The sequence below is a fragment of the Egretta garzetta genome, unplaced genomic scaffold (genome assembly GCF_000687185.1).
Source record: "Egretta garzetta isolate BGI_Z169 unplaced genomic scaffold, ASM68718v1 scaffold569, whole genome shotgun sequence".
Classification (NCBI taxonomy): Eukaryota; Metazoa; Chordata; class Aves; order Pelecaniformes; family Ardeidae; genus Egretta; species Egretta garzetta.
Genome location: NW_009260809.1, coordinates 265,580 through 291,662, shown reverse-complemented (window position 1 = coordinate 291,662; position 26,083 = coordinate 265,580). Strand labels below are relative to the sequence as shown.

The window sequence follows — 26,083 nt, the reverse complement described above, 5'->3', positions numbered from 1 at the left end:
CATCGCAATAAGCGATTTAGTCTTTTTATCATATTTCAGTTCTCTCACAGAGAGAATGTGCTGGAACATGCCCTGTATTAATTTTTCCTCTTTAGTTATAGCCGTCCCCATGTTCCAGCCTCTGCTGCTCACCTTTTTCCGTAGGTGCTCCACTGCGCAGTGTCTTCAATATTCTTTCAAATCCCGGGTAGACCAGACCGCGGGGGGGGCCCGTTTAGACACAATGGGGGGGGGGGGTGTGTGCCATCGTAGGCACGTCGGGGTTACCACATGTGGAAGACCAGTCTCCTGACGCCGACCAATATGATCTCCAGAAGCCGTTTATTATAGCTTTGCATACAGCTTTTATACTCTTCCAAGTCCCGTATACACGGTCACGTAGACTTTTCTAATTCGTACATGCTACTGTCTATCCAGCAAGCATATAAGCCTCTCACTCACTCATTGGTTATTTCATTATCATCGTCTTACCCTACTTGCGGTTACTGCTTCTCTACTCTAGCAACTAAGCATTTCCCCTTTAATAGCGTCCTGTACATTGGCTAAGCATTTCCCCTTTAATAGCATTCCAACCCTATCAGAACCTGATGTCCTTGTTCTGCTAGGGATGTATCCACACTCCATCATGCCTTCTCCTCCATATCCTTTTTCCTTTCCCTTTTGAACTAGGAAAGGACAAATCCAGACTGCTTAAGCAAGGGCTCTACTTAGCCAGAGAAACCTCTGAGAAAACAGTGGCTTCAGAAGTAAAATATAAGCAGTGGCCAGAGCAAAGCTCAGTGTAGTATTTGGTTTACAAGTGTGTATATCCTTGATTAAAAATAGGAAAATTTCTGTGTAGGAAGACTTCTGAGATTTCAGAAGGAAATTGTTAAGGATGATAGTGGTAGGACATTTATGAAATGCAGTCCTTTTAATGAGTTGAAGAAGGTCATCAAACTGAGGATAGGGAAGAGAATATGTAGTCACAGGAGTAAGCTCAGTAAGGGACAACTCTCTGAGATGAGTTGTCTGTGGTGTCCAAATAATAGTTGGCAGACTGGCATGCTTTAAAAGAAGATGGGACGTAACGCAGAAAAATCATTGAGCTGGCAGTGAGAGAATAAACTAGCCTAGTTTTCTCTCCATTTCTAGTGTGTTCCTTGCATAACTTAAGGGATGATACTATGAATATCAAAGTGTGCAATAAATAAAAGGAATTGTATGTCTGTAGTTGGTATCTTATTTTTCACTTTTATTCTCATATATGCTTGTACTTGATCAAACCATCTGCCTTCATGTTGAAAAGCAGTTGCTATGGTTTTGGATCCAGTTGCAGCTGATGTGTAGGCTCTGAAGCACTAAGAAAAAAAAATTGCATTTGAGAACTTGCATCTTTCATCTTGGAGAACACATTACACAGGCTGTCAAAAAGATAGATAGACCTCTCTTGCATGCTGTGGTTTTGCTGTAGCACATAGATAATTGATATTTAAATCTTGATCTGCTTGTTGGTGGCAAACAGCTTCTGTATCAGCTGCTGAAGCATACCAATGCTGTGATTCTGTCTTCCTCTCCCTTTAGCAAATGTGTGTGTTGTGAAGGTGGATGGGACTCCTTATCTTTGTAGAGCCGATGAGGTTGGAGAAATATGTGTGAATTCAGGTGCAACTGGAATGGCATATTTTGGCCTCCTTGGAATCACCAAGAACGTGTTCGAGGTTTGTATTTATCTTTGTAATGTAAAGTTTTGTGGTTACATTTTTAGTATTTCTTCTTGCAAATAAACTTATTTGGTCCTTAAGCTTCCTTTTTTATTTTATTAGAAAAAGCCCTGGCCAAATACACTTTGCTTCATTCTCTATCAGAACTCTAAATTCTGTTTCTTATAACCAAAAATACAAAGTACCATCAGCAGTCAACCAGCTGCCTCTGTGTTCTGCTATCCAGTGTTGTACCTATGTTAGCTTTTAAATTAATCTTAGTTCTGTATTAAAACAGCAGTCTTATGTAAAGTTACCTGAAGACATTTCAAGTTTATTCATTCACAGCTTGGGATGTAGAGTTAGAAGTTAGTCTTATATTTGTGAGCTTATTCATACAATGAAAATGCATTTGTTCAAATATAAGAAATTATTTAGAAAAGCTTCCTTTGTGTATTGCAAACAGTATGTGCTTTTCAAAATCAGCTTTAGTGTTGATTTGCTGTAACGCTTAGAACACTGAAACAGTTTACTGTTGGATATAGGAAATTATGTTCCTAGGTATATGAAAGAAGAGATAGTACGGATGGCAGCGTAACAGTCATAAGCCATGTAGTTTGTCAAAGTAAAGCAAAAGTGATCTTTCTGCCCAGATTTTTCCTCGTAGTGGTACCCCAATTTCATGTTTTCCCTTTTCTGACAAGAAAGGAGTGAAAGTCCTTTGGGAGTCACACACACAGTAGTGTGATGTTGGGCAGCAGTTTGAAGACTCGGCTGAAGTATGGAGTTCCACCAGATTGATGAAAGAAATCCTGACTGCAGTCTTCTCTTTCAAAAAGAAAAGATCTGTCAGCTTGCCAAGCCTCAGCACTTTGAACAGCCTAGCTTTCAGCACTGTCCTTAGCTAGTGAGAGCCAGCGAGAAACCTGATGGAATGGAAGAGTTTGGGGGTGGGGGAGGGGCAAGGAAACCACCTGAGCAAATGAGAGGAATTTGATGATGAACTTAATGCTTTTGCTCTGGTCCTCTGTTGCAGGCAGTCCCATAATTGCAGCAAACTTAACTTTCTCAAAGTTTTGATAGCATAGCATTTGTTGCAATTGAAGTGATATGCCTGGGTACATATCTCATGAGGAATGTAGCAACAGAAAGACTTTCTGATTGTTATATGAGTACATACTATACAACCTGATTTAAAAAGCGGTGTGAACTCTTTTTATGAAGGCTAAGTAGCTGATAAAAATATAAGAAGGCTACCACAGAGTGTTCATGATTATTCAAAAAGCTGTTATTCATACTTGACATCATAGTAACTGTTGTCATCGGGTAATTTTTCAACTGAGTGTAGAGTTGCAATGAAACAGAGGCATTTTAACTCCACTTTTCTTATCAGTACTGTGAGTGTCTGAATACTTATGTGTTCTTTCAGGCCATCCCAGTGACGGCAGCTGGCGTGCCTGTTTCAGATCAACCTTTTACAAGAACAGGATTGCTTGGCTTTGTGGGTCCTGTAAGTATGCATGGGCTGTCTGGGGCCCTGCTTTGTCCTGACTCCCAACTCTTAAGTGATGCCACCAAATTCAGTAGAATTCAGTGTCAGTGTGCTGATCTTAATATTGTTGACTTTAGTCAGGCATGTATCGCCGCGAGACTGGAGGTTTTTCTCCTCTATTTCTAATCCTGTCTTCTTTTCAGGACTATTTGGTGTTTGTGGTAGGAAAATTGGATGGTCTAATGACAGTTAGTGGCCGCAGGCACAATGCAGATGATGTGGTAGCCACCGCGTTGGCAGTCGAACCCATGAAGTTTGTCTATCGGGGAAGGTGAGTATATTAAAAATTTCACCACTGGTGATTGGACTTTGTTGCTTCTTTTTTCACCCGCAATCAATCAACAAGTAACATACTGTACACAGGAGCTATACTTGTGAATTTTTGCATGTGTATTTTGTAGGAAAGGTGGCACTAGGTTATATATGCCCAATAAGAACTTGGCTGCCCCTGCTAACTTTGAAAACTAATATTGACACCCTGCTTTATGCAGAATAGATTTAAAATTATTTTCACATAGTACAAACATAGGTCTTTAAGTGTCTGCTTAAAATTTCTTTCAAAGCTTCTCTTAAGACAGTCAAATTAAGCTTGCATGCCAAATATGAAATGCAACTCCCCTTTGTCCACCTGAGCCTAGAGTGGCCTAGGGAAGAACTTTGCAGCTTGTTCTAAAGAAAAAACTAGGAGTGTTGAGACTGCTGAAGGACCTTCAAAGATAGTATGTGCTGTATCACCAACCTTATTGCTCTGGTGGTCAATGGCTCAATGTCTGGATGGGGATCAGTGATGAATGGTGTCCCTTGGGGGTCTGTACTGGGACCAGTACTGTTTAATATCTTCATCAAAGGCATAGACAGTGGCATCAAGTGCACCCTCAGCAAATTTGCAGATGACACCAAGCTGAGTGGTGTGGTTAATATGCCTGGGAGACGGGATGCCTTTCAGAGGGACCTGGACAAGCTTGAGACGTGGGCCCATGTGAACCTTATGAGGTTCAACAAGGCCAAGTGCAAGGTCCTGCACGCGGGTCAGGGTAACCTCCAGAATCAATACAGGCTGGGGGATGAAGGAATTGAGAGCAGCCCTGCAGAGAAGGACTTGGAGGTACAGGTAGATGAAAACCTGGACATGGGCTGGTACTACATGCTCACAGCCCAGAGAGCCAACCATATCCTGGGCTGCATCAAAAGCAGCATGGTCAGCAGGTCAAGGGAGGTTGATTCTACCCCTCTACTCTGCTCTGGTGAGATGCCACCTGGAGCACTGCATCCAGCTCTGGAGTCCTCAGTACAGGAAAGACATGGACCTGTTGGAGCGGGTCCAGAGGAGGGCCACAAAAATGATGCGAGGGCCAGAACACCTCTCCTATGAGGAAAGGCTAAGGGAGTTGAGGTTGTTCAGCCTGGAGAAGACTGCTCTGAAGAGAACTTACTGTGGCCTTTTAATACCTAAAGGGGGCTTCTAAGAAAGATGGGGGCAGACTTTTTAGTAGGGCCTGTAGTTATAGGACAAGGTGTAATGGTTTTGAACTGAAAGAGGGTCGATTCAGACTAGATAGAAGAAATTTTTTACAGTGATGGTGGTGAAACACTGGAACAGGTTGCTCAGAGAGGTTGTAGATGCCCTATCCCTGGAAACATTCAAGACCTGCTTGGATGGGGCTCTGAGTAACCTGATCTAGTTGAAGATGCCCCTGCTAATTGCAGAGGGAGTTGGACTAGATGACCTTTAAAGGTGCCTTCCAACCCAAACCATTCTTTGATTCAATGAAAGTTGAGCTTTTCTCATTTTTGCATCACTTGTCCAATTCACGTATCATAAAAATAATGGCACATACCTGGTTGACAAATTATTAATATTTTATCCTAAAGATGCAAGCCTAAAACTGATTTAATTCGCAATTGGGAGTAAGTATTTTTCGGTGCAAGCATTGATCGATGTGCTGGTTAGTAATTTAGCATAGTTGTCTTTCAGAGGGAACATCGTGTGTAGGTACACCAAATTTAGCATGCATGGTGGAGTTATATAGGCAAGTTTTGCACAGCCCCTGCACATGTGGAACCTGCCTGTGTTAAACACGTGCTACATTGGTGACTGCAAATTCCCTTGACCCCCAACAGAAATAAATTACAATGATGAACCTACATTTGTTCTAAATTTGTCTGTGATTTTGTGATTATCTGGCATGAATAATGCTTGTGTGTGTTGAAACAGTACCATTAAAGGTTGTAGTCATTTCCACGTTATAATAAACCATGCTATATTCATCATATGTTGCATCCTATCATTCTTCTGTCCTTTGCGTTTTAGGATAGCAGTGTTTTCTGTGACCGTTTTGCATGATGATCGAATAGTGCTTGTGGCAGAGCAGCGCCCTGATGCATCAGAGGAGGATAGTTTTCAGTGGATGAGCAGGGTTCTACAGGTAGTCAGTCTGTCCTTTCTCTCTTTCCAGGTGAATAAGGCTGATACATGAAATGAGAATCTTAGAGCATTTTTTTTTCCATAAGAAAAACCTATCTGTAACTACAGAGAGTTTTAATAAGATGACTTCTGAATGTATTTCAGGGTTGATAGTTAACAGAATTTTGTAAAAAGTAAGACTTACTTTCAGAATGTTTTTAACTTCATACTACCAGGGTTCTTAAAGTCCTAAGGATGATAGATTTTGTTTTATTCTACGTCGCTCTACTGGTTTCATACTGGATGGGAGAGTTAAGTCTGAAAATGTTTAAGTTTATACTTAGTGCCAAGTATCAAAACAGACCCTGAAATCTTTTTATGTCACTAACATCCTTACTGTAGCTCTCCAACAGTAAGCATTAAATTTTTTTTCCCTTGATTACTTTATTGTGTTTTCATGGGAGGCTAAGAGGGAGGGGAATTCTGGTAGATTTCCATTTGAAGATTTCAGAATTAATCGGTGAGTTCTAAAGAACTAAAAAATGAGAGCACAATTATCGAAGACAACTCTGGTGAAGGGACAACTGAAGTGAAGGCTAGAGAGAACAACTTAAGGGAAGATGCTTCTTAAGAGTAAGGCAGTTATGTAATAATGGTTTCTATCTAATTTCAGCTTTGTAATCTTTTTGGAGGGAATATCTGGTAATAGAAAGGCTGTTTTTCATGGGAGAAAATATTTTTGTTCCTCTTTTTAGAAGTGTCATAGCTAAAATAGACACTTTAAGTTTTAGGCAGCAAGATGTTTCCCTCCCTATTTTTGTGGGTTTATGTTCCACTGCGCTTTTGTGATTGTACCATACGTGCTAAATTTACTGTGGTATAATTTTGGCTTTTTAAAATCTCTGCACTTTTTGCCCACTTTCAAGAGACCCTGATGTGCAGGTGGCATCCCCTTGATAGAGTGCACAAGCAAAAGTCCTGGTTCTGCTCCTGCTCCCATTGAAGTCATGGCACAACTTCTATGAGTTCAGTGAGTGCAGAATTGGACCCTTTATTTGCAAATGGTGGTGCAAGTAAAAATTTTAATGTTATTAAATGACTTGAATTCAAATTCTTTCTCTAGCTCCATCCCAGTTGATAACGTGGAATGTATTATTTTTTTTTACTTCTTTTTACCAAGGCAATTGATAGCATTCACCAAGTAGGCGTCTACTGTCTTGCCTTGGTGCCAGCCAACACTTTGCCAAAGGCTCCACTTGGAGGAATTCATATTTCAGAAACCAAGCAGCGCTTTTTAGAGGGTGCTCTGCACCCCTGTAATGTCTTGATGTGTCCACATACTTGTGTTACTAACCTGCCTAAGCCTCGACAGAAGCAACCAGGTGAGTAAACCAGAGTGTGTTCCTTAGTTCTGCATGTCTGTCTTTGAGGGTATACATGGAGTATGATCTGGAGGCAACGTGACAGCTCAGGGCTGTGCGCATTGAATGGTTTTAAGCTGCCTAACTTCGCAGAGCTAGTGGTGGTGTCAGAGTAGCTCAGAGGACGTTACGTCTGCCTTGAATCCCAGGTAGATGCAAGGATGCACAGCACGTACCCATTTCATGCTTCAGTAGCTACATTATAAATTGTTCCTGTACTAGGGCCATCTTGCAAAGTCATGTGATAATACTGAAGTACAGGCAGACTTCAATTAGCTGAACCAGTAATAGACTGATTTTTTTAATGTACCATACTGATAATGGACTGAATTTTAGTGTACCATACTATCCTCTTCTCTTTCTGTGCAACATGATCCTTGGTTTTAGCTTTTCATCTTTTCAGATCTATGTTACATATGGCATTTATAGTAATCTGCAGGCTGAATTATGAATTATAGATCATTACATGTTCCTTACATTATTTTTCCTCATTTTTCACTGTTTTTTCAAAATGCAGATGTTGGTCCTGCTTCAATGATAGTAGGAAACCTTGTTGCTGGAAAGAGAATTGCACAAGCCTCAGGGAGAGATGTTGCCCAGTTGGAGGATAATGACCAGGCAAGAAAGGTAAGACCAATATCCTGGTATTATTAAATATTTGAATTGACTTATTCAAAATGAGAGAAGACTGGTTATGGTATTCTGCTGAATCTAAGTATGGTGCATTTTGAGTGAATCTGAGTGTCTTCTTTTTTTCCTGTTTCAGTTCCTGTATTTAGCAGATGTTCTTCAGTGGCGAGCTCAGACAACACCAGATCATCCCCTCTTCCTTTTGTTGAATTCCAAGGTGAGATGCACTTTAGGTCATATTTTGAGATTGAGATCAGTAAAAGATTTTTTGGGTTCTAAGAAAATTCCAGCTAGAAGTGTTTTCCTAAAATGCTTCAGGTTATGTTGATGATGTGGGTTGTCATGGTTTTGAAGCAGAATACTTTTTGAAATACTTTTGAAACTGATTACTTGTATAGCAGACATTTGCTGTGATAATCCTTATCTGTATAGCAGGAGGCTTAATTCAGTCTCTGTTTTCACTGTTTGAGGTGATTGTAGTCTTGGAAAAATGGATACATAGCAACCTCACAGGCTTAAGGTTAAGGCCTCTCTTCTTAGGATGGATAGCAAAGGGATGTTTGCTGTGTTCACATAAAAAAACTGGACTAAGCCTTTCGGAATTCCCATGACTTTGCGACTGCCTAAGCAATCCAAAGATATAGCTGCTTCCATGTGAAGACTTTCCAGATGCATAATGATGGGAAATACACTTTCTACAAGATGGACAGTAGATGCATTGAAGCAGATGTGACAGTGATACCAGCCACAGCTCAGGTTGTCTCTCTGACCCTTTAAAAGAATATCTATACCAAAGACATCAGCAGAGTTCCCTTTGCGCTTTTAAGACTGCTGACTGCAAAAGCATCGAGAGGTTTGCCTGTGCATGGTAGGGTAAAGCTGATGCAGTGCTTTGCTTGCTGCCAAAACAATTGTGTTACTATTACTACTACTACTACTGTGTTTTCTCCCTTATACTATGCAATTTCAAATATTTGTGACGTATTCTTTTTGTGGTACCAAATACATTTAGAAGCTGTTTCACTGTCTGATGTTCAAAATAATACATATAAAATTCTTTAGCATTCCAAAAGTTCATGGTACCAGCAGCATAGTTTCCGAAACACTGTCTTTAAAAGTGTTTGTTGTGTTGTTAAAATAAGGACAATGAAATACTGCACCTGCAGCATGTACTTCATTCAGTTTTAAACTGTTATCCACAAAGTTTTCTGATGCTGCTTCTGTTTTGTGCAGGGGACTGTAGCTAGCACTGCATCATGCATACAGTTGCACAAGAGAGCAGAGAGAGTGGCAGCTGCACTGATGGAGAAAGGACGACTGAATGTTGGTGACCATGTGGCCCTGGTTTATCCTCCAGGTAAGGCAGTACAGACAGCAAAAATCAAAGTCAGGCATCACAAGAAAAGAATCATGTCTTGCCAAGATAAAGCATTTAAACATTCATCTAATATAGTGGGAAATGACAGTGACTTAGTATTTCAAGGAAGAGACTTCCTTTTTGTTGTTTTATTATTACGTCACTTCTCCAAGTGGCAAACTACATTTACCACATGTTTAATCTAACTGCTCCAGATGCCTGGGCAGTTATGCAAGAGTAGCTTGATTTAAACCACATGAAAGATTCTTGGTTTTCAGCCTCAGAGAATGGAATAAAACTGCATATGCATCTATTGAAAGCTAGATTAGGGATGTCAGTGTATGAACACCCTTTCTTTCCTGAATGGCTGTCTCTAGAAGTGAAATCTGGACTCCAGATTTGCATTACTAGTGTGTATTTTCAGGTGTACCCCAGGAAAAAAGTATTACCTCATAGTAGTAGGATGACTGCATATTTCAGAGTGATAATTGTGAGAAATAAATGTATGCTTTTTAAAAGAATCTGAGCCATCACCTTTATAACTTACAATACCTTGTTTTGTTATTTTTGTTATTTTATACTACCTATCCATGAAAATATAGCCCTACAAATTTAAAGTTTGTAGGGTTTGAATAATTTTTGGTAACTCAAATGCAAAATATTTTAACATTATCGAATTGGGCATGGCCAAGAACAGCCTGTTGATTTGAAGAGACCTTTGTGACTAATCCTTCCATCTTAATAAAATAAATCAGTGTTTATTGTGGTGAAAGAGTTTGGCCTTTTGTTCTGATAAAAAATGCCTTTAATTTCACAAATACCCTTTACAGGAGTAGACTTGATAGCAACTTTCTATGGCTGCTTATATGCTGGCTGTATACCTATCACTGTTCGCCCACCTCATCCACAGAATCTTGCTACCACTCTGCCCACTGTCAAAATGATTGTAGAGGTATGTATAAGACATTTCTCTCTTAATGCTTTTGGTGGGTGTAGGATGGTTGATGCAGCCTGATAAATTACCTTGCCACAGTCAATATAAAATAAGATAGGAAAAAAAAAATCAGTATGCTGTGGCTAAGTCAATAAATACTTTTTCAGAAACTCGTTTGAAATGTTTTCTGTTGTCGTAATTTATTTTGCTTTGTTTCCAATGTTTTTCTTCATTTATTCAGCTTACTGTTTATCTCATTGGGATGGGTATGAAATCACTTGACCGTTCATTCACTAGTTTCATAAATGTTTTTAATGCTGTGTCTTTTACAGGTCAGTAAGTCTGCATGTATACTGACCACACAGGCGATAATGAAACTGCTGAAGTCCAAGGAAGCTGCAACAGCTGTAGATATTAAAACATGGCCCACTATTTTGGATACAGGTACAGAATGTTTGCCCACTAGCCAAAATGTAAATATCTTGAAGACTGATTTATTTATTTTGTTATAACACAACTAATTGAATGGATGTATCTTGCGTTGTATCAAAATAGCTGTCCAGAAACTATAGAAAACATCTGGTATTAATGCTGTAAAGAAACATTTTTGTCCTGTGCTCTTTTTCCAAAAAAATAATATGGTACTCTCTTCTTTTTGTATATTTTAAATAGATGATGTGCCTAAAAAGAAGCTGACTAGTATTTTCAGACCTACATCTCCAGATATGTTGGCATACTTGGACTTCAGTGTGTCTACAACTGGTATATTAGCAGGAGTAAAGGTAGAGTAACAAGAGAGACATTATTACACTTTGTTTCCTTCTATATATAGGAGGAAATGAATGCATATTCAGCATTCATTTCTCCTGCTAGAGAAGAAATACAAAAATGTAAGTGGACCATCTTAGTGTTCAGAAAGCTTATTTTTAAATTTGCATGACATCAAAATTTCTTTTGGAAGCTTTCTTTTGGAAGCATTCAGTCTTACTGGTTCTATGTGAGGAATCACTGAGGGGACTAAATGGAGAGTGTCATAAAGTTCATGAATGTTTTGCAATTTACCGAAGAGATGTCATTCGTCATTTGGTATCATTCAATGTCATGACAGATACCATTTGCCACTAGCATGAAAGGTACCTGTGATATTTTGGGCTCATATCCTTTTCCTGTTTTAAAGGTGCTTAAGAAAACCCAAACCACTACATGTTGCTATGTCTTCTACAATAAACATTTCTGTTATTTTACATGTGATAACATTTTTTTTAAAAAGTCCCTGAGAGCACCTGTTTTCCTCTTACAGATGTCACATGCAGCTACAAGTGCCTTGTGTCGCTCTATAAAGCTACAGTGTGAGCTGTACCCTTCACGTCAGATTGCCATCTGCCTTGACCCTTATTGTGGCTTGGGATTTGCACTATGGTGCTTGTGCAGGTATAGAGCTTGAGTTGTAGGCTTTCTCATGTGTTCCCAGCCTTCTCTAGAATCCAAGGGAACAGTCACAGATGAAACTGTCAGAAACCCAAAATAACCTTTTTAAAGGTATTTCAGAATATACCTTTTGTGGTAACAAAATTAATTTAAGTTAGTTACTTGAGCAACTTGGGTTTTGCAAGTGGAATTAATTAGATACCAAATCCAAGAAAAAAAGGACTTCACTGTCTGTTTCACATTGATTAAATCCTTTTAAAGTCTTTTGCGATTAAACCATATCTTTTTATGAGACCCTTAAGGTGTTGACTGCAAGATAGGTATGCTGTAAGAAATACTGCTGAAGGAAGCAATTAAATGTTTCTTAAAATGAATGAGACCTGAATTCGTTCGATTAGATAACTACTATAATGCAGCACATCTTGCAAAGCTGCAAATTTTTCCTCCTCTTTGCCTTTTAAAACATTCCATAGCTTTAACTAATCCAAAGATTTTATAGTGATTTAGATATTTCATTAAAAAAAAACCACAGAAACTGAATATGAAAGGTCATTTTGTAAATAGATAAAGTTAAATTTATGGTAGTTAACCTGTTCCTTCCCTCTCTCATTTCTCCAACTGGAAAGGAAGTGTACTGAAGGAAAGAAAAATTTAACTTTGGTAACATCTGATGATTTATATCATCAGTAACGTGAGGCAGGGTGGAGGGAGAAGAAACCTCAGTGATGGAAGAATTAAAACCTATTTTTAAAAATACTTTTAGGGAAGGGAGCTATGTGCATCATGCTTTCTATAAAAGAGTATAAGGTTTGCTGTGTTTTATCTGAGTTATAGCTTTGGTTTAGTGTGAAAGACTGTTTTATTATGGAATGATCTTTTTCTATTTTAGAATGTTTAAAAAGAAAACAAAAAAAATCCTCGTCATATTGTCTACTACAAAAATACATCAACTCTAGTCAGGAGAAATGGCAAGCGTGTCGAGCTACCTGTTGAAAGCAATTAAATGCTGTTATATTTTTAAAGAGGCATTGTTTTATCTAAGCCTGGTTTTACAGAGGGGTGTGTCACTGATTTTGTTGATAGTAATTTATTTGATGGTAATTTAAGACTGTATGCTTATGGCATTTACTGTCTTGAAATGACTAATATTAAAAAAAAATATTTCACATAAATAGTGTTTAAAAACTGAGACACCTATGACGAAAGCTAGAAGATTGCACTAAAAACTGCAATGGGGCAATATAGGTGTTAAAGACTCATTTCACTCAAAGCAAAAGGTGTATTTTCCCTAGAATGACTCACAAAAATAAGCTCAATTACCAATTGTAATCTGTAACTGGAATGATGTTGCAAATGTTAACATTTTAGTGTCAGAAATTCTGTCTATTCAAGGCATTGAGTATTTGCCTATCATTCAACAAAATTTACTGCAGGACAAATGTACTCACCTTAAAGTTTGTGACTTAGCTAAGAACTATGGGTTTGAGTTAACTAAGAGATACTTGCTTTCTGTGGAGAAGATAAGCTGAAGTTCAAATAGATACCAAGCTCACAGTTTTCCTGTATTTGCTTCATTTTGACTTTATGTAACTTTTGGCTTTTTTATGCTGGGTTGATTTTTTTCATGTTTCTTTTTTCTTCCTCTCCCTAGTGTATATTCGGGTCATCAGTCTATTCTAGTTCCACCTCTGGAACTGGAGAGCAATGTGTCTCTGTGGTTGTCTGCTGTAAGTCAGTATAAAGTGCGTGTCACCTTCTGCTCCTACTCCGTGATGGAGATGTGCACCAAAGGGCTTGGAACACAGACCGATACACTCCGGGTGAGTGGACTTAATTTTTCAACATAATGGCATACAAATATATGTGTCTTTCTAAATGTATTTCATTTTGGCTTTCAGAAGATGGGCCATAAGTGTTTCTTTGAAAGCCTTTCATCATGACTTGCTTTTTGGGAAATGCTGAGATTGATGGAAGTTTCAGTTCTCATGTTTCTGATGGGGAAAAATAGTCTTTTATTTCAACTTTACTTATTTGTGCCACCTCTGTCCTGCTGGGCACTTCTGAGTTTTAGGGCAAAATACTTAGCAAGCCTATCAACTTTGTCTTGTCTGAGATGAAAAAAACTAACAAACAAAAAGCCCACACCAAAAAGAAAACCAAAACCCAAAGCCCCACCACACCCAAAAAACCTCTCCCCCCAAAAAAACAAAACAAAAAGCCCCCAAAAACCTGTCAAGTCTCACCTGCTTTTTCAGATCTCTTGACAGCAAAAGTATTGAGTTCTAAAATTGATGTAATCTTCCTAACAGCATAATTACACACTAATACATCCATTTATTTTTGAGGGAAGTCTCTAACTGAAACTTAATGTCCTTGAAGAGGCGCCTTGGTCTCAGTGGTAGGAGAGTTCCCATGGCTGTAGTAACTAAGCTGCTCAGAACTTCCAATGGGGAATGTCTGGCAGCTTGTTGTGCACAAGAACGTGGCTACTTTATGCTTATTCATAGTATAGACAAAAAACTTTGTGACGCAATGACATTTTGTGGTTTTTTCAGCTCAAAATGATTAGTGGCTGTGTTTGCGTCTTGTGCATCAAACCCTACCACAAACCTTATTGGCACAAATTTAGAGGGTTGTCCTGGGTGGATGGAGCCAAACTGAGTGCAGTCTGTGTTTATATTACTTAACCAGTTCATGTCAGTTATTCTAGTGTTTTTAAAGTCCATCTGTTCTGCAAATTCAAATGGCTTATTTCTAGAATTGTCAACTTCAAACTTAAAATGTTGTTTTCTTCACCCAACCTCTCAGATGAAAGGAGTTAACCTGTCCTGCGTGCGAACATGCATGGTGGTTGCAGAGGAGAGACCAAGGATTACATTAACACAGTCTTTCTCTAAGTTATTCAAAGACCTGGGCCTCTCTGCTCGTGCAGTGAGCACTACATTTGGGTGCAGGGTCAATGTAGCAATTTGCTTACAGGTGAGATTAAACTGCTTGTTCCTTATACTTACGGACAGAATTTCTGGGAACTTTATAGGAAAACATGTTCAGCTGTATGTAATTTTTTTCTGATGAACTAGAGTTCCATTGCTTGCTTGCTTCATCACAAAGTTAAATAAGCTTTGAAGATGTGGATTATGATAATTTCACTTTTCTGTACTAATTGACCAATTGATTTTCCCTTCTAATACAGAGGATCAATATTAAGAAACTTGCTTCCTTCCTACTGTACAGGAGCAGTATTAAATACACAGCTTCCTGATTAATTAAATATTTCAAGCAGTGCTATTTCAGCTTTTGTGTGATTCAGGTTTGGCCTGTTTGAAAACTAGCTTATGTATATGTGGAATTAAAGGGAAGACAGAATTCCTCAAATAAGACCCAGGAAAATTTACAAGGTTGGCAGGTTTTTTTTTACTTTTAAAGATCTCAAATGAGTATTATCAACATGCAAATATGTTTGTCTCACCTCATGTGAGAGTTGGATGTTTTTTTCAAATAAAGGTATAAATTGGAAGCTTTGAAAGGGAGAATATGTCCACAAAGTACCCAGCCCTACTTCACAGACTGGAGATAATGACATGCTGTGGTCCAGACCCACCTTTGACGTTTAGTATTCAGTTGATAATAATCTTGTATGTGTAATTTAACCAGATTAAATCTAACTTTTCTTAATGAGATGTTTCTTCTCTAGTTGGAGAGAAAAAAAATATGTATTACACAACTTACCTGGACATCAGGTACTAAGTATGGTCTAAAAATTGGCAAAGTCAATTTTGGATGATACTTGAGTTAGTAGATAAACTGCTCAAGTTTCAGGTGTGGCAGTATGTAGCTTTGTATGCAGGGAATTTCATAGACGACACATGCTTTAAGTATATGTGTAACTTACATAAATTTTATTTCCAATTTTATTGGTATGAATTACACTTAATAAAAGGTATGATTCTATGAAGATTGCTACTGTGCTTTTGCAAAACTTTTTTTCTTTTTCTTTCTGGTGCTCACTAGATGAAGGAAAGCCTTTTTTCCTCAGAAAAAATGTTCTATATTTCCTACAGGAGAGATGTTTTCGGCCATGAGCTTCTTCAATATGTTGCCATTCATAATTGTTTCTTTAGTTTCTATGGTTTTTTACACACACTGAAGGAGAAAAGGTTTTTAACAACCCCTAGATAAATGGTTATAAAGAAATGTGGACAGCGTAATTTCATTAATCAGTAGATTGACAAATGGGAAGGATATGGATGAAATTAAGATGACTCTAAAGAAAGATTTAAAATTCATTGAATAAAACATTTCAGATTCCAGGTGTGAAAGAACAGCTTTCTGAATTGCGTATCTAAATAAGAATCTTAAAAGCCAGTTTTGGATATTTGCTATTCAGAGTGTACAAAGGGGGAAAAACCCAGGTTTTCTACAGAATGTTGAATGACAATGTGAAAAGTACTCCCAAGAAAACTGAAGAGTGTAGGGCTGCTGGGCAGTTAAGCTTCCCCTTCATTTTGTACCTTTTTCATGATATCTGTATTTGATTTCTTTAAGTCATTGAATTTAAATGAACATAGATTAATAGCCAAACTGAGTTGGTATTTGATACAAGTGAGCATTCAAATAGACATACAACATCTTCCAACCTTACTGGACTGGTGTCCTGAGGTGGTGTTTCTGAAGCTGCAGGTAGCCTTTACTTACAGATGGAGGAGGGATTTATTTATAAGGCAATAGGCATTATGTATGATCTGCCTTAAACCTCTCTTTGTTCAACTGGGACTTGCATGTTTCCCAATGAATCACTTAAAAGTGCCAAGCTTTTAAATAATCTGAAATGGAATTTTTCTTTTCACTCTAAAATCAGTATGAGTTTTATTTTCTGTCTTACTGTGTGTATCTTATGTTTCCAGTGCCTCTTTGTTTGTATTTTCTTTTTTCCCCTTTCTCTCTGTTTCACACACTTTGATGGCCTCTGTTACTTCTGTTTGTGGTCCCACTGTCAGCCAAACAGGCTGGGCAAGCTGGCTGAACAGGTATAGTGATGCATGTGTGCTTGTAATGTCCTAAAGTCAGTATGGTTCAGCAATATTGCTCTATAACAAATGTATGCCGTCTGAGAGAGTTTTCATTTGAAACAGATCAAGTGAGATTTTTTTTTCTGAAGAAGTTCAGTTTTACTCACAAGGAACAATTGTAGCTGAAGTACAAATCCTCTTTCTCAAACAAGCCAGAAAGGGGGTTATAGCAATGATTAGAATTACCGAATGGTATATTCCTGAAGATAAAGGTCATACCGTTAATCTGGTGTGGTGTCACTGAGCCTCAGTGGTGCTACAAAAGTACAAGGGAATGTCATTATAAAGACATTATTACTGTTCTCCAGCACTGCAATCTTCAGCTGATGGCCAAGTGGCCTCATTTTAAGTATTTCTAAAATGAGAAACTGTGCTATGGGGAGGAAACTTTGCCTATTTTTTTAGCTTAGATACACATTTCACAGCAGTTTCTAGTTGTCTTTCGAGATTAAATTCTGCTGGAGGAAAAAAAAAGGTTCCAATGTTGGGAAATGGGAAACCTCTCACGAGAGTTGGTCAGTAGGTTTATCCTCTGACTGCAACAGAGCTCTGCCTCTACCTAGGCTGTTACTGGCAGGAGCCTTGAAAAGATACAGGTTGGTTAGAGTTTTGTTTTAGCTAAATGCTGTTGCGTTTGTTTGGTTTTTTTTTTCTTCAAAATCAACAAAACTGTTATAAGTAGAACAGATGAGCTTTGGGAAAGGGATTAGGCCAGCATAGGTTTATGCTTACATGCTTTGCACTTTCTGTGTAGTTTTTAGAGGAAGGTGCTTACCAAAATGAAATTTTAAAAACTTTTAAAATTTCAAATTTAACAGTTTTAAAAACTTACTTACCTGTATAAATACATACTTCACTTGTGCATCCATTTACTGATTCCATAAAACATCAAAGATTTATGGCAGCCACTGTAGAGAGGCGGCTATTTTACTATATTTCTCGTAGATTAGGGCAGTACTTTATGTGTCAGTAAAAAAGGGAGAGAAATTTGTGAATTTATGTGGCTGTAAGAATGAAAGCAGGATATTCTGTCTTCTGTTGAATTTGTTTTTTCCTTCTTTTTCTTAGGGAACAGCAGGACCAGATCCAACAACAGTCTACGTAGATATGAGAGCACTTCGACATGACAGGTACAGATTATATTAAAGCATTAACTATTTAATGACTGTAGAGGAGAAAGTTCAGCCTCCTTGCATTGCATTGGTATGTTGAAATATTCTTGGCAGCGGTTAGTCCCTCATCACCGTATAAAAGGAACCCCATCCTACAGAATCCTTTAATGACGGCTGTGTGCTGGAAGTGGTCTGGCATCTCCTCCTCCATCACTTGTTCTGGTGTTCCTTTATAGACCTTCACCTAACTTGCTGTCTATTTCATCCATCTTGTATAATCTAGACTTGTTATCTGTTTCTTACCTAACCAGACTGTTAGCAAAAGGTGACTTTGCCAACTGGCTGTTTAGTCACAAAATCACAGAAACAGTTAGGGAGGGCAGGATCTCCAGATGTCCCTCATGCAACCTCCTGCTCAAAGCAGGACCAGCTTCAAGGCTTGATTGGGTTACTGAGGGCCAGGACCAGTTCAGTATGGAAAATCTCCAAGAATGGAGAACCTTCTCCTCCCTGGGTATATGTGCTGAGACTGACACCTGCTCTGGTGAAGTTTTCCTTACTGGCATTTCCCATCTTGCATATTACGTCCCTGGCCGACTCTTCTGGTGTGCAACTCTGAGAAATCTGGCTCTGTCCTCTCTTTAACAATCCTTTTGGCTAGTATAAAAAGTGCAGTTAGAGTCCCCCTTAGCTTTCCCCCCCCCACCACCCCTTCAAGCCAAACCAACTCAATTCCTTTAGCCTTCCCAGATCACATAAATTGGTGTCAGGCTTGTACTACAGCATGTCAAAGCACACACATACACATATGTATACACATGTCATCTGGAAACTTGCTAAGGATACATCATTCTATCAGACTTAATTCTGTAGTCATAATTTTCACATTAACTTGTCTCTTGGTTAACATGGTTAATACAAGTGCTGGCAGCACCGAGTTCAGACTGTAAGTTTAGTAGGGTACATACATATACGTATTTGTTTCTGTACTTTAAGAAAAATAGTATCAAGACTTGATGCATTTGCTTCAGATTTTTTTAATTGATAATGTAAAATATGGGGCTTATGTTAACTAGCAGCTTTTGTGACTACTCGCCTGTAATTTTTGTAAGCTTAAATCTTACCTGTTAGAAGACAAGCTATTCACCATCATTTGCATGATACTGATTTGGCATCTGAACAGATCAATGTAAACTACAGTCATTTTCTCCTTATTTAATATATCACTGTGACTTGTATGGTATATATATCCTGTTAAAAACAAGTTCAGCGATAGCCTCAAAGCTGCTGCTGTGTTCATCAGATCTAGCCTATAGGTGTAGGGATAATGTAATATAATGTATAGGAGCCTCTTCTCTTTTACACCTCTCCTGCTACACTCAGTTCTTCTGCAAATGTGCTACCTTTATAAGTTGTGCTACTAACGGGCTGCATAGTGTCACTTAATTCCATTTAGGCTGCTTGCTCTTCACTTTTCTAATTCCTACTGACACTCTGCTGTGGTTCAGTGTAGCAAGTAGAGGTCCAGGAGAGTCCAACAGAGAAGGTGAATTTAAAATGCTGGTGGAACTGCAACCTTAGAGCTCTGTTGGGAAAATTTACTCATCTCTCCAGAGAGCTGAGTTTCTGATTCTTGAAAGAAACATGATTTATGGGAATGCTAATACGGAAGTCTTGGAAGACAGCTAGAAACTCTTAACTGTCTTACTGCATTGTGAATAACTGAGCATAATTGGCTGGCATCATAACAGTTAGGTCAGTGCAGCTAAGGATAGGATAACACTGGATATACTGGAAAACATCTATTTAACTTCTATTTAAGTTCATAAATCCTTGTACAAATGCATTCTCCTATCTTCTCAGGGTGCGTTTGGTAGAGAGAGGTTCTCCACACAGTCTGCCGCTTATGGAGTCTGGGAAGGTGAGAGATTGAGAGCAATCCTTCCTCATCACAACCCTTACCTGGGTGGTGAGCTGCTTCAGCTGGATCTCAGTACAGAATCTGTGCAATGAGCTTCACTAATGACAGTGTATCTAGAATACTAGAAAATTAACAGCTGGTTAAAATGAAGTCAGGTGCATGAAGTGAAGCAATGGGATATGTTGCTGCAACTGAAAAAAAACAGAGGCCTTCATGTGGAAGGCATTTTTCAGGTGTGAAACTTCAAGTGTGAAGCTACAAGGTAGCTGCTTAGAGTTTAAATGATTAATCAACTTGGTAGGAAGAGACGGCTGATACCTATGGTGCAGAGAAGTAGAAGGGAAGAATTGCGCAGACTTTTATTTCTGTGGCTCTGCATTATGAACTTTTCTTTTGATAAATTCAAGTTCTCTTAACTTCTATTTTAAACATTTGCTTCTTATTCAAGATTCTTCCAGGGGTAAAGGTCATCATAGCACACACAGAAACCAAGGGACCTCTGGGAGACTCGCATTTAGGAGAGGTAAATCTTCGATGCTATTGTACTTTGTTTATCAGCAGTAATTTAATATATAGATAAGTCATGTTTGATCAATGCCTGTAGGATGGCCACATAATGTGGCAAGTGAATGAACTCTACAGAGAGCTGGAACTGTTTACATACTTGTATGTATGTCTGCATGGTTTCCTCCCTCCTCTGCCAAACTCCTGCATGCCAGTACCAGGTGGTATTAGTTGACTAGTCTGTCTGAGGCAGCGAATATCTTACGTGCTCCCATCAGTGGACAGTAGTAATGAGGTAATTTACTGTTTGGTTTAATCTTTTGTTTTATATACAACTGTATTTGTGTATACTAAGACACCCAACTAATTGACAATGGCAGGTTAACAGGTGTTCCTTTCCGGTAAGCCAAATGCCTAGTTCAGTTTTCATCTTTATCATCCCCAATTACATCTATATAAACCTCCTTTTTACTCCTTTTCCCTGATAATTTTCTGTGAGGCAGAAGTTAGTTAATTATTTTAATAAAACTACTACTGGCATTTTAGGAGCAAAAAAATTATCAGTGGAACAGATCTTTTAAATCAAGAAATTACGCTGCCTAGGTCTGGCAAAATAACCTCTGTTTATATGGGAATGATTCCCTCTTGTTTTGGTTTGGTTTGTTTTTTTTTTTAAATCCCCTAGATATGGGTGAGTAGTCCGCACAATGCTACTGGTTACTACACAGTGTATGGAGAAGAAGCACTGCATGCTGATCACTTTACTGCTCGCTTGAGTTTTGGAGACACTCGGACCATATGGGCTCGGACTGGGTACCTTGGCTTTCTGCGCAGAACAGAACTTACTGATGCTAGTGGAGGTGAGAGAAAATGAGTGTATTTACAGAAACACATGTTTGAAACTCTTTGGGGTAGTTGAGCTAGCAAAGAGTAAGCTGTCCTGCAAGTTCATCCTGACTTCCCTCACAGAAAAGTGCTGAATGTAACAGGAATTGTTACTCTGTACATATTGATTATCATTATACTAGGTAATTGTGCAAAATGAGAAATTCATAATGCCCTTTCGACAGATTCAGAAAACATGTTCATCTTCCTTTATTTCCACTTAAACAAAATATGAACATATTTGTTAGAAGTACTAGAGCCTTTCTATTTACTTTTCCTCTGAACCTCTTTCCTTACAGACAGGATGCAGTATTTCAGTGCTGATCTAGAGAATACGAATAATGTCATTCAGCAGTTTTAGGACATGCACAAATACCAGTGATCTCCCAGCCTTTCAGAAGTAAAAGGTCTAGAGCAGTAACTTCTCCATAATTTTTCCAGTACAGAAAATAAATTGCTAATCTCATTTTTTTCAATCTAAGCCAAGATGTCTAAGCTTGGGAAATGTAAGCAGATGGAAGAAAAACTGCTCCTTTTTCTGCTGAGAGCCCTCTGGAGTCTCTGTTACTGAAGGAATGTGGTCTCAGGCTATTGGTAGGAGCCGATGTAATACAGATCCAGCTCCCTGAAAAAGCTTTTACTGCATGTCATCTTCCCTTTCAGAGCTGGTAGAGCACAATAAAAGACCACTCAGCTAAGGTGCTCTAACCTTTCCTTGCTTTCCTCCTCTCTGATTTTCTAGGGTAGTTACCTGACCTCCCAAGCACACTGTGCTGCTGCTTAGTGCAAAGTTCTGCACTGGATACTTTGTCGGAATTGTCCTTCTGTCACTGTTCAAAATGGCTCCCTGTTCTTAAGAAAGCTGGTAGTTGACAGAAATTGGAATCTGTGAGCAGACATTCACAAAGAAGTTGCAGGTGGCAAGGCACCAGATTACTAAAGCAAGTTTTTGCACCTTGTAGCTTTCTAAAGAAAAATGTATCGTAGAGATTTTCATCACTGTGGAACAATGTCAGTTGTCCTTTAATTTGTCAGCATTTGAAAGGCTATGTATGGTGAATTAACATAGCACGTATGTATGAAATACAGTGCATCTTCCCAACGCGCTTTTTGTCTCAAGTTACATGACTGAGCAGAATTATAAAATGGGTGCAAAAAAAAAAAGTAAAGTTGAAATGAACAGTTACAGGATGAATGTGGCAATGTGGAGAGCATGTCCTACACAAAGGGTCTAGGAGAGCTTTACTCATTAACTTAGCAAAGCTAAGGCTGAGGAAGGGATAGAGTTTTTCTTTTCTGCATTAACTGTGGGGAACTTCAGAAGCTGAGAATAATCTTGCTGGCATGAGGACAAGTAGGTATAAGCTGGTTTTAAAAAGAAAAAAAAGTTAAATTTGGAAATTGGAAAAGTCTATTGATCAGAGGAGAGAAGTTCTCTGGTAAGAATAGTGGAACAAAAAGACACTTTAACAATGGTTTCTGATTGGGTTTATGAACTGAGATTACATGAGAGAAGGGGCAGAATTGGATGACCCAGAAATTCTTTTTAGTCTGATTTCATTAGCCTGGAGGCAATAGGTGGAAGTGCTAAATGACCTCTTAATTCTCTTCTCTTCTCTCCAAATGGTAGAGCTTTATGTGTATTATAGACTCCTTCTCCTAGGAAGCACCAGGAACATCTTAGAATGTTCGGAATAAGCATGTACAAATGACCGTGTTTGTTCTGTAGATCTGATGATGTTCTAAATGTCTGTGCTATATTGCAGAGAGGCACGATGCCCTATATGTGGTAGGCTCTTTGGATGAAACACTGGAACTCAGAGGAATGAGGTACCATCCCATTGATATAGAGACGTCTGTAATAAGAGCACATAAGAGTATTGCAGAATGGTAAGAGCCTGGGTATTATTTTCAGTAACATTTTATTTCTTGTAAAGCAGCAAAAGTGAAGCTTTGTGGAACAGCATGCTTGACTGAGAGCTTGCTGTAGAGGGAACTCACCAAAACTTTGCTTAGAAATGACTGCAGTGAGAGTAACTGAAATATAACACCCCTCTTTCCCCTGCCTCTGCTGCCCCCCCCAAAAAAACCAAACGCAAAACAAAACCACCCACCCCTTTATCAGAGTTTGATCTTCATAGTTTGAAAGACAGAGAGGGTAAGGCATGAACTGGGGAGCAGAACACCCAAGTTGTGTTGTTGACTTCCCTGGCTGTGTCAGAATGTATGCACTTGGATATGGTAAATATATCTCAAGGATTTCTTGAATGATATCTTCTAATATATATTATTCTCATTTGGTCCTAATGGATGATGCATGCCATTTGGCTGTAGGTCCTCTTCAGTCTCAAAGTGGTAGTGTTTACTGGTAATCCTTGGGGGGTTTTGTCTTTAATAATCTCTGAAGATTCGCACAAGTACATTAATATCAAGTATGCACAAACTGAATGTAAAATCTTAATGGTTCCTGTGCAAAAGACTCTTAAATACATGACTTGTGTACATATAAGAGAAAAAGACCTACTTACATTTATTTTGTACATGGACAATTAAAAAACAAGTGGCAGAGAATATCCCAAGAAATTACAGCTTTAATACCTCTTGATATACAAATATTTTCATATTTTCTAATTTATTACATTGTTCAAGTACTTACAAAATTTATTTCCAGTGAGTCCCTTTTTGATAACTAGCTTCCTTTGACTATGGGGGTTTTTTTCTCATCATTAATATCTGTATCATGCTGACAGCGCTGTGTTTACATGGACCAACTTGCTAGTGGTGGTCGTGGAATTAGAAGGCTCAGAACAAGAAGCATTGGACCTGGTTGCGCTGGTAACAAATGTGGTTCTGGAAGAGCATTATCTTATAGTCGGTGTTGTAGTCATTGTGGACCCCGGTGTTATTCCTATCAATTCCCGTGGTGAGAAACAACGAATGCACTTGAGAGACGGATTTTTAGCTGACCAGTTGGATCCTATTTATGTTGCCTACAATATGTGAAAACAGAAAATCACATCAAGGCTAAAGCACCAAAACCAAGGGACTTTCCAAACAATAACATCAGAATCCATTTTCTGTGTTTTTAAAAGCTGTTGAAGACCTTAGGAAAATGGCAATACTAATCTTCACAGCCCTTCATCTCTCAGATTGCATTTGCTTTCATAAATCTATTGTAACAGTTACAGCTGTCTTAGGATGGAGAGTTTACTGGAATTCCTGAAGGAAACTTATTAGAACTATCATGGACCAATTTTTTTTTACAATAATTATGAATGTCAGTACTTGATGCACTGCATAAAAGGACATAAAGCGGGGTAGGGAGAGAACACCAGCTGTGAGAAGGACTCTTGGAAATAATACTGGAAGTCATGAGTAACCATTCGGAGTTCACCCTCTATGCGATTGTTTGCAATATATTGGCAGTATCTTGAGTTGGGACGAAACTTTCAAGATTGCACACATCTCTACCATATTCTCTACTGTACTGAAAGGAATTTGCACATATTTCAGATTTTAAAAAATGCAGTCTTTTTATTTAAAATCACTGACTCGTCCCTATTCAGAAGAAACAAATTTATTCCAATCCTGGATTCAGTATAACAATTAGGCTGCTGTTCAGCTTTTTGTACCAAGCGAAAACAAATACTGCAACTGTAACAAGGTTACTTATTGTGCCATGCTGGACTCTGTACTGCTATAAACTTTATAATAAAATAGAAATTAATATCCAGTTTTAACTACTTGATGCAGGAACCTTCACTGCTCTCGCTGTTGTAACTTCATGTTAAAGTTGCTTGTTTTCATAGCATTAGCTGCCTTGCATAATGCCAGGTATTTGAAAATTCATTCCAAAGTCTCCAAATGATTTGTAGAAATGTTTACAAAGCATGGTCTTACAATATGTTTTCCCTGAATATCCTGTGCTAAAACTTATGGTAGTCATTTTTTTTTTCACCATGGAAAAAATATTTGGTGTTAGTTAGCTTGATCTGCTGTGGTACAAACATTTTTTTTTTTGAGTTGTATTTAGGCAGACTTTTTTGTTGCAGCTGAAATATATACAGTTGGTTGAGTCATACTTGACTAAGGTTTTGAAGTTTCTGCCTGATCTAATATTGCAGTGAACCTAATTCAGAAAGAGAATGTGAAATTATTCAAATACTTCATGTATTTGAAGGTAAGCATGAGACTAGCAAATAATTATTTTTATAGAGTAAGGACTTTGAGCTACATAATTTTTTGTTCATAATGTGTGAGTTTAGCAAAAGAGACAGGTTTTTCTGCAAGGCCATTCTGCCTGGATCAGTGCCTAAGAAAGATGGATGTCAGTCTCCTGATATGAGGATATCAAATTGACTGTTGGTCAAATAAAGTATAAAATCTCAAACAAAAAGTTTTCATATATAGTAGTTCTTTGCCCTCATGGTGTTGTACTGTGGTGTATTACACAGCTGCATACTCTACTATGACTGTAATTATGTACAGAACTTGTGTAACTTATTAAGTATTACATCAACCTCTAGCAGTGGACTATGGGATGCTTCTCTTAACAAGTTAACGGGCAAAAGGAAAAAACCTAACCCCAATTTTAATGTTGTTTTTTAGCAAATAAAGCGTTGTAAGATTTTTTTGTATTGAGATATTGATGACAGTTAGACAAGTTGCCTTGTAAATCTAAACCAAAAATCAAACTCTTCAAAACAGCTCTTGAAAATCTGGTGAAACATACTGTTAGATCAAAACCTAGCTTATGTACAGTACAGAGTTTTGGCCTGTGTTTTGGACACCTTAACGTCTAAAGCTTTTTCTGCAAAATTTCATTGCAATTGCTTTACAATTAAAGCAACTGCACATCCTCAAAGCCTGGCTATTCCTGAATTTCATGTTTTCAGCATCCAAACTGAAATGCTCTGTGGGGGTCTGGCTTACCTCCCTCCCCTGGCCCGTGTGAGTCCTCCCATGCACAACTCACACGTGTTGAACACCGAGTTTTCTAAATTTGGGGCTGAGGAATACAGCTTGGGGGGGGTGGGGGTGGGAGTTGTGCGTGCGTGCGTGCATGTGTTTGTACATAAAGCTCTGCTGGGGAAGACACAAGTGCGGGGACCCAGCTGCGCCGCCATTACAGGGAGCTGCTCCCATCACGGGCGCTCCCCAGAGCTGCTGGAACCCCTCCCTGGG

The 26,083-nt window shown here is 38.5% G+C and overlaps 2 protein-coding genes across 2 annotated transcripts in view; both read left to right on the top strand.

Moving 5' to 3' along the window:
* The window catches only part of DIP2A (disco interacting protein 2 homolog A), a gene marked incomplete at its 5' end in the record, with an annotated part of 105,604 nt that extends 79,767 nt beyond the window's left edge, over positions 1-25,837 (top strand). The window contains 20 exons of the mRNA XM_009646916.2: positions 1,564-1,700; positions 3,112-3,192; positions 3,378-3,505; positions 5,546-5,660; positions 6,819-7,020; positions 7,577-7,686; positions 7,826-7,906; positions 8,923-9,046; positions 9,877-9,998; positions 10,313-10,424; positions 10,653-10,762; positions 11,281-11,411; positions 13,060-13,228; positions 14,217-14,387; positions 17,546-17,607; positions 19,453-19,510; positions 19,959-20,033; positions 20,700-20,874; positions 22,666-22,789; positions 23,650-25,837. Coding sequence (XP_009645211.2) covers positions 1,564-1,700; positions 3,112-3,192; positions 3,378-3,505; positions 5,546-5,660; positions 6,819-7,020; positions 7,577-7,686; positions 7,826-7,906; positions 8,923-9,046; positions 9,877-9,998; positions 10,313-10,424; positions 10,653-10,762; positions 11,281-11,411; positions 13,060-13,228; positions 14,217-14,387; positions 17,546-17,607; positions 19,453-19,510; positions 19,959-20,033; positions 20,700-20,874; positions 22,666-22,789; positions 23,650-23,902 — 2,540 coding nt within the window. The remainder of the gene's footprint in view (positions 1-1,563; positions 1,701-3,111; positions 3,193-3,377; positions 3,506-5,545; positions 5,661-6,818; positions 7,021-7,576; positions 7,687-7,825; positions 7,907-8,922; positions 9,047-9,876; positions 9,999-10,312; positions 10,425-10,652; positions 10,763-11,280; positions 11,412-13,059; positions 13,229-14,216; positions 14,388-17,545; positions 17,608-19,452; positions 19,511-19,958; positions 20,034-20,699; positions 20,875-22,665; positions 22,790-23,649) is intronic.
* Positions 25,068-26,083, top strand: part of ZNF782 (zinc finger protein 782) — a 3,984-nt gene continuing 2,968 nt past the window's right edge. Inside the window, exon 1 of the mRNA XM_009646915.2 lies at positions 25,068-25,079. Within this exon, the coding sequence (XP_009645210.1) occupies positions 25,068-25,079 (12 nt within the window). The remainder of the gene's footprint in view (positions 25,080-26,083) is intronic.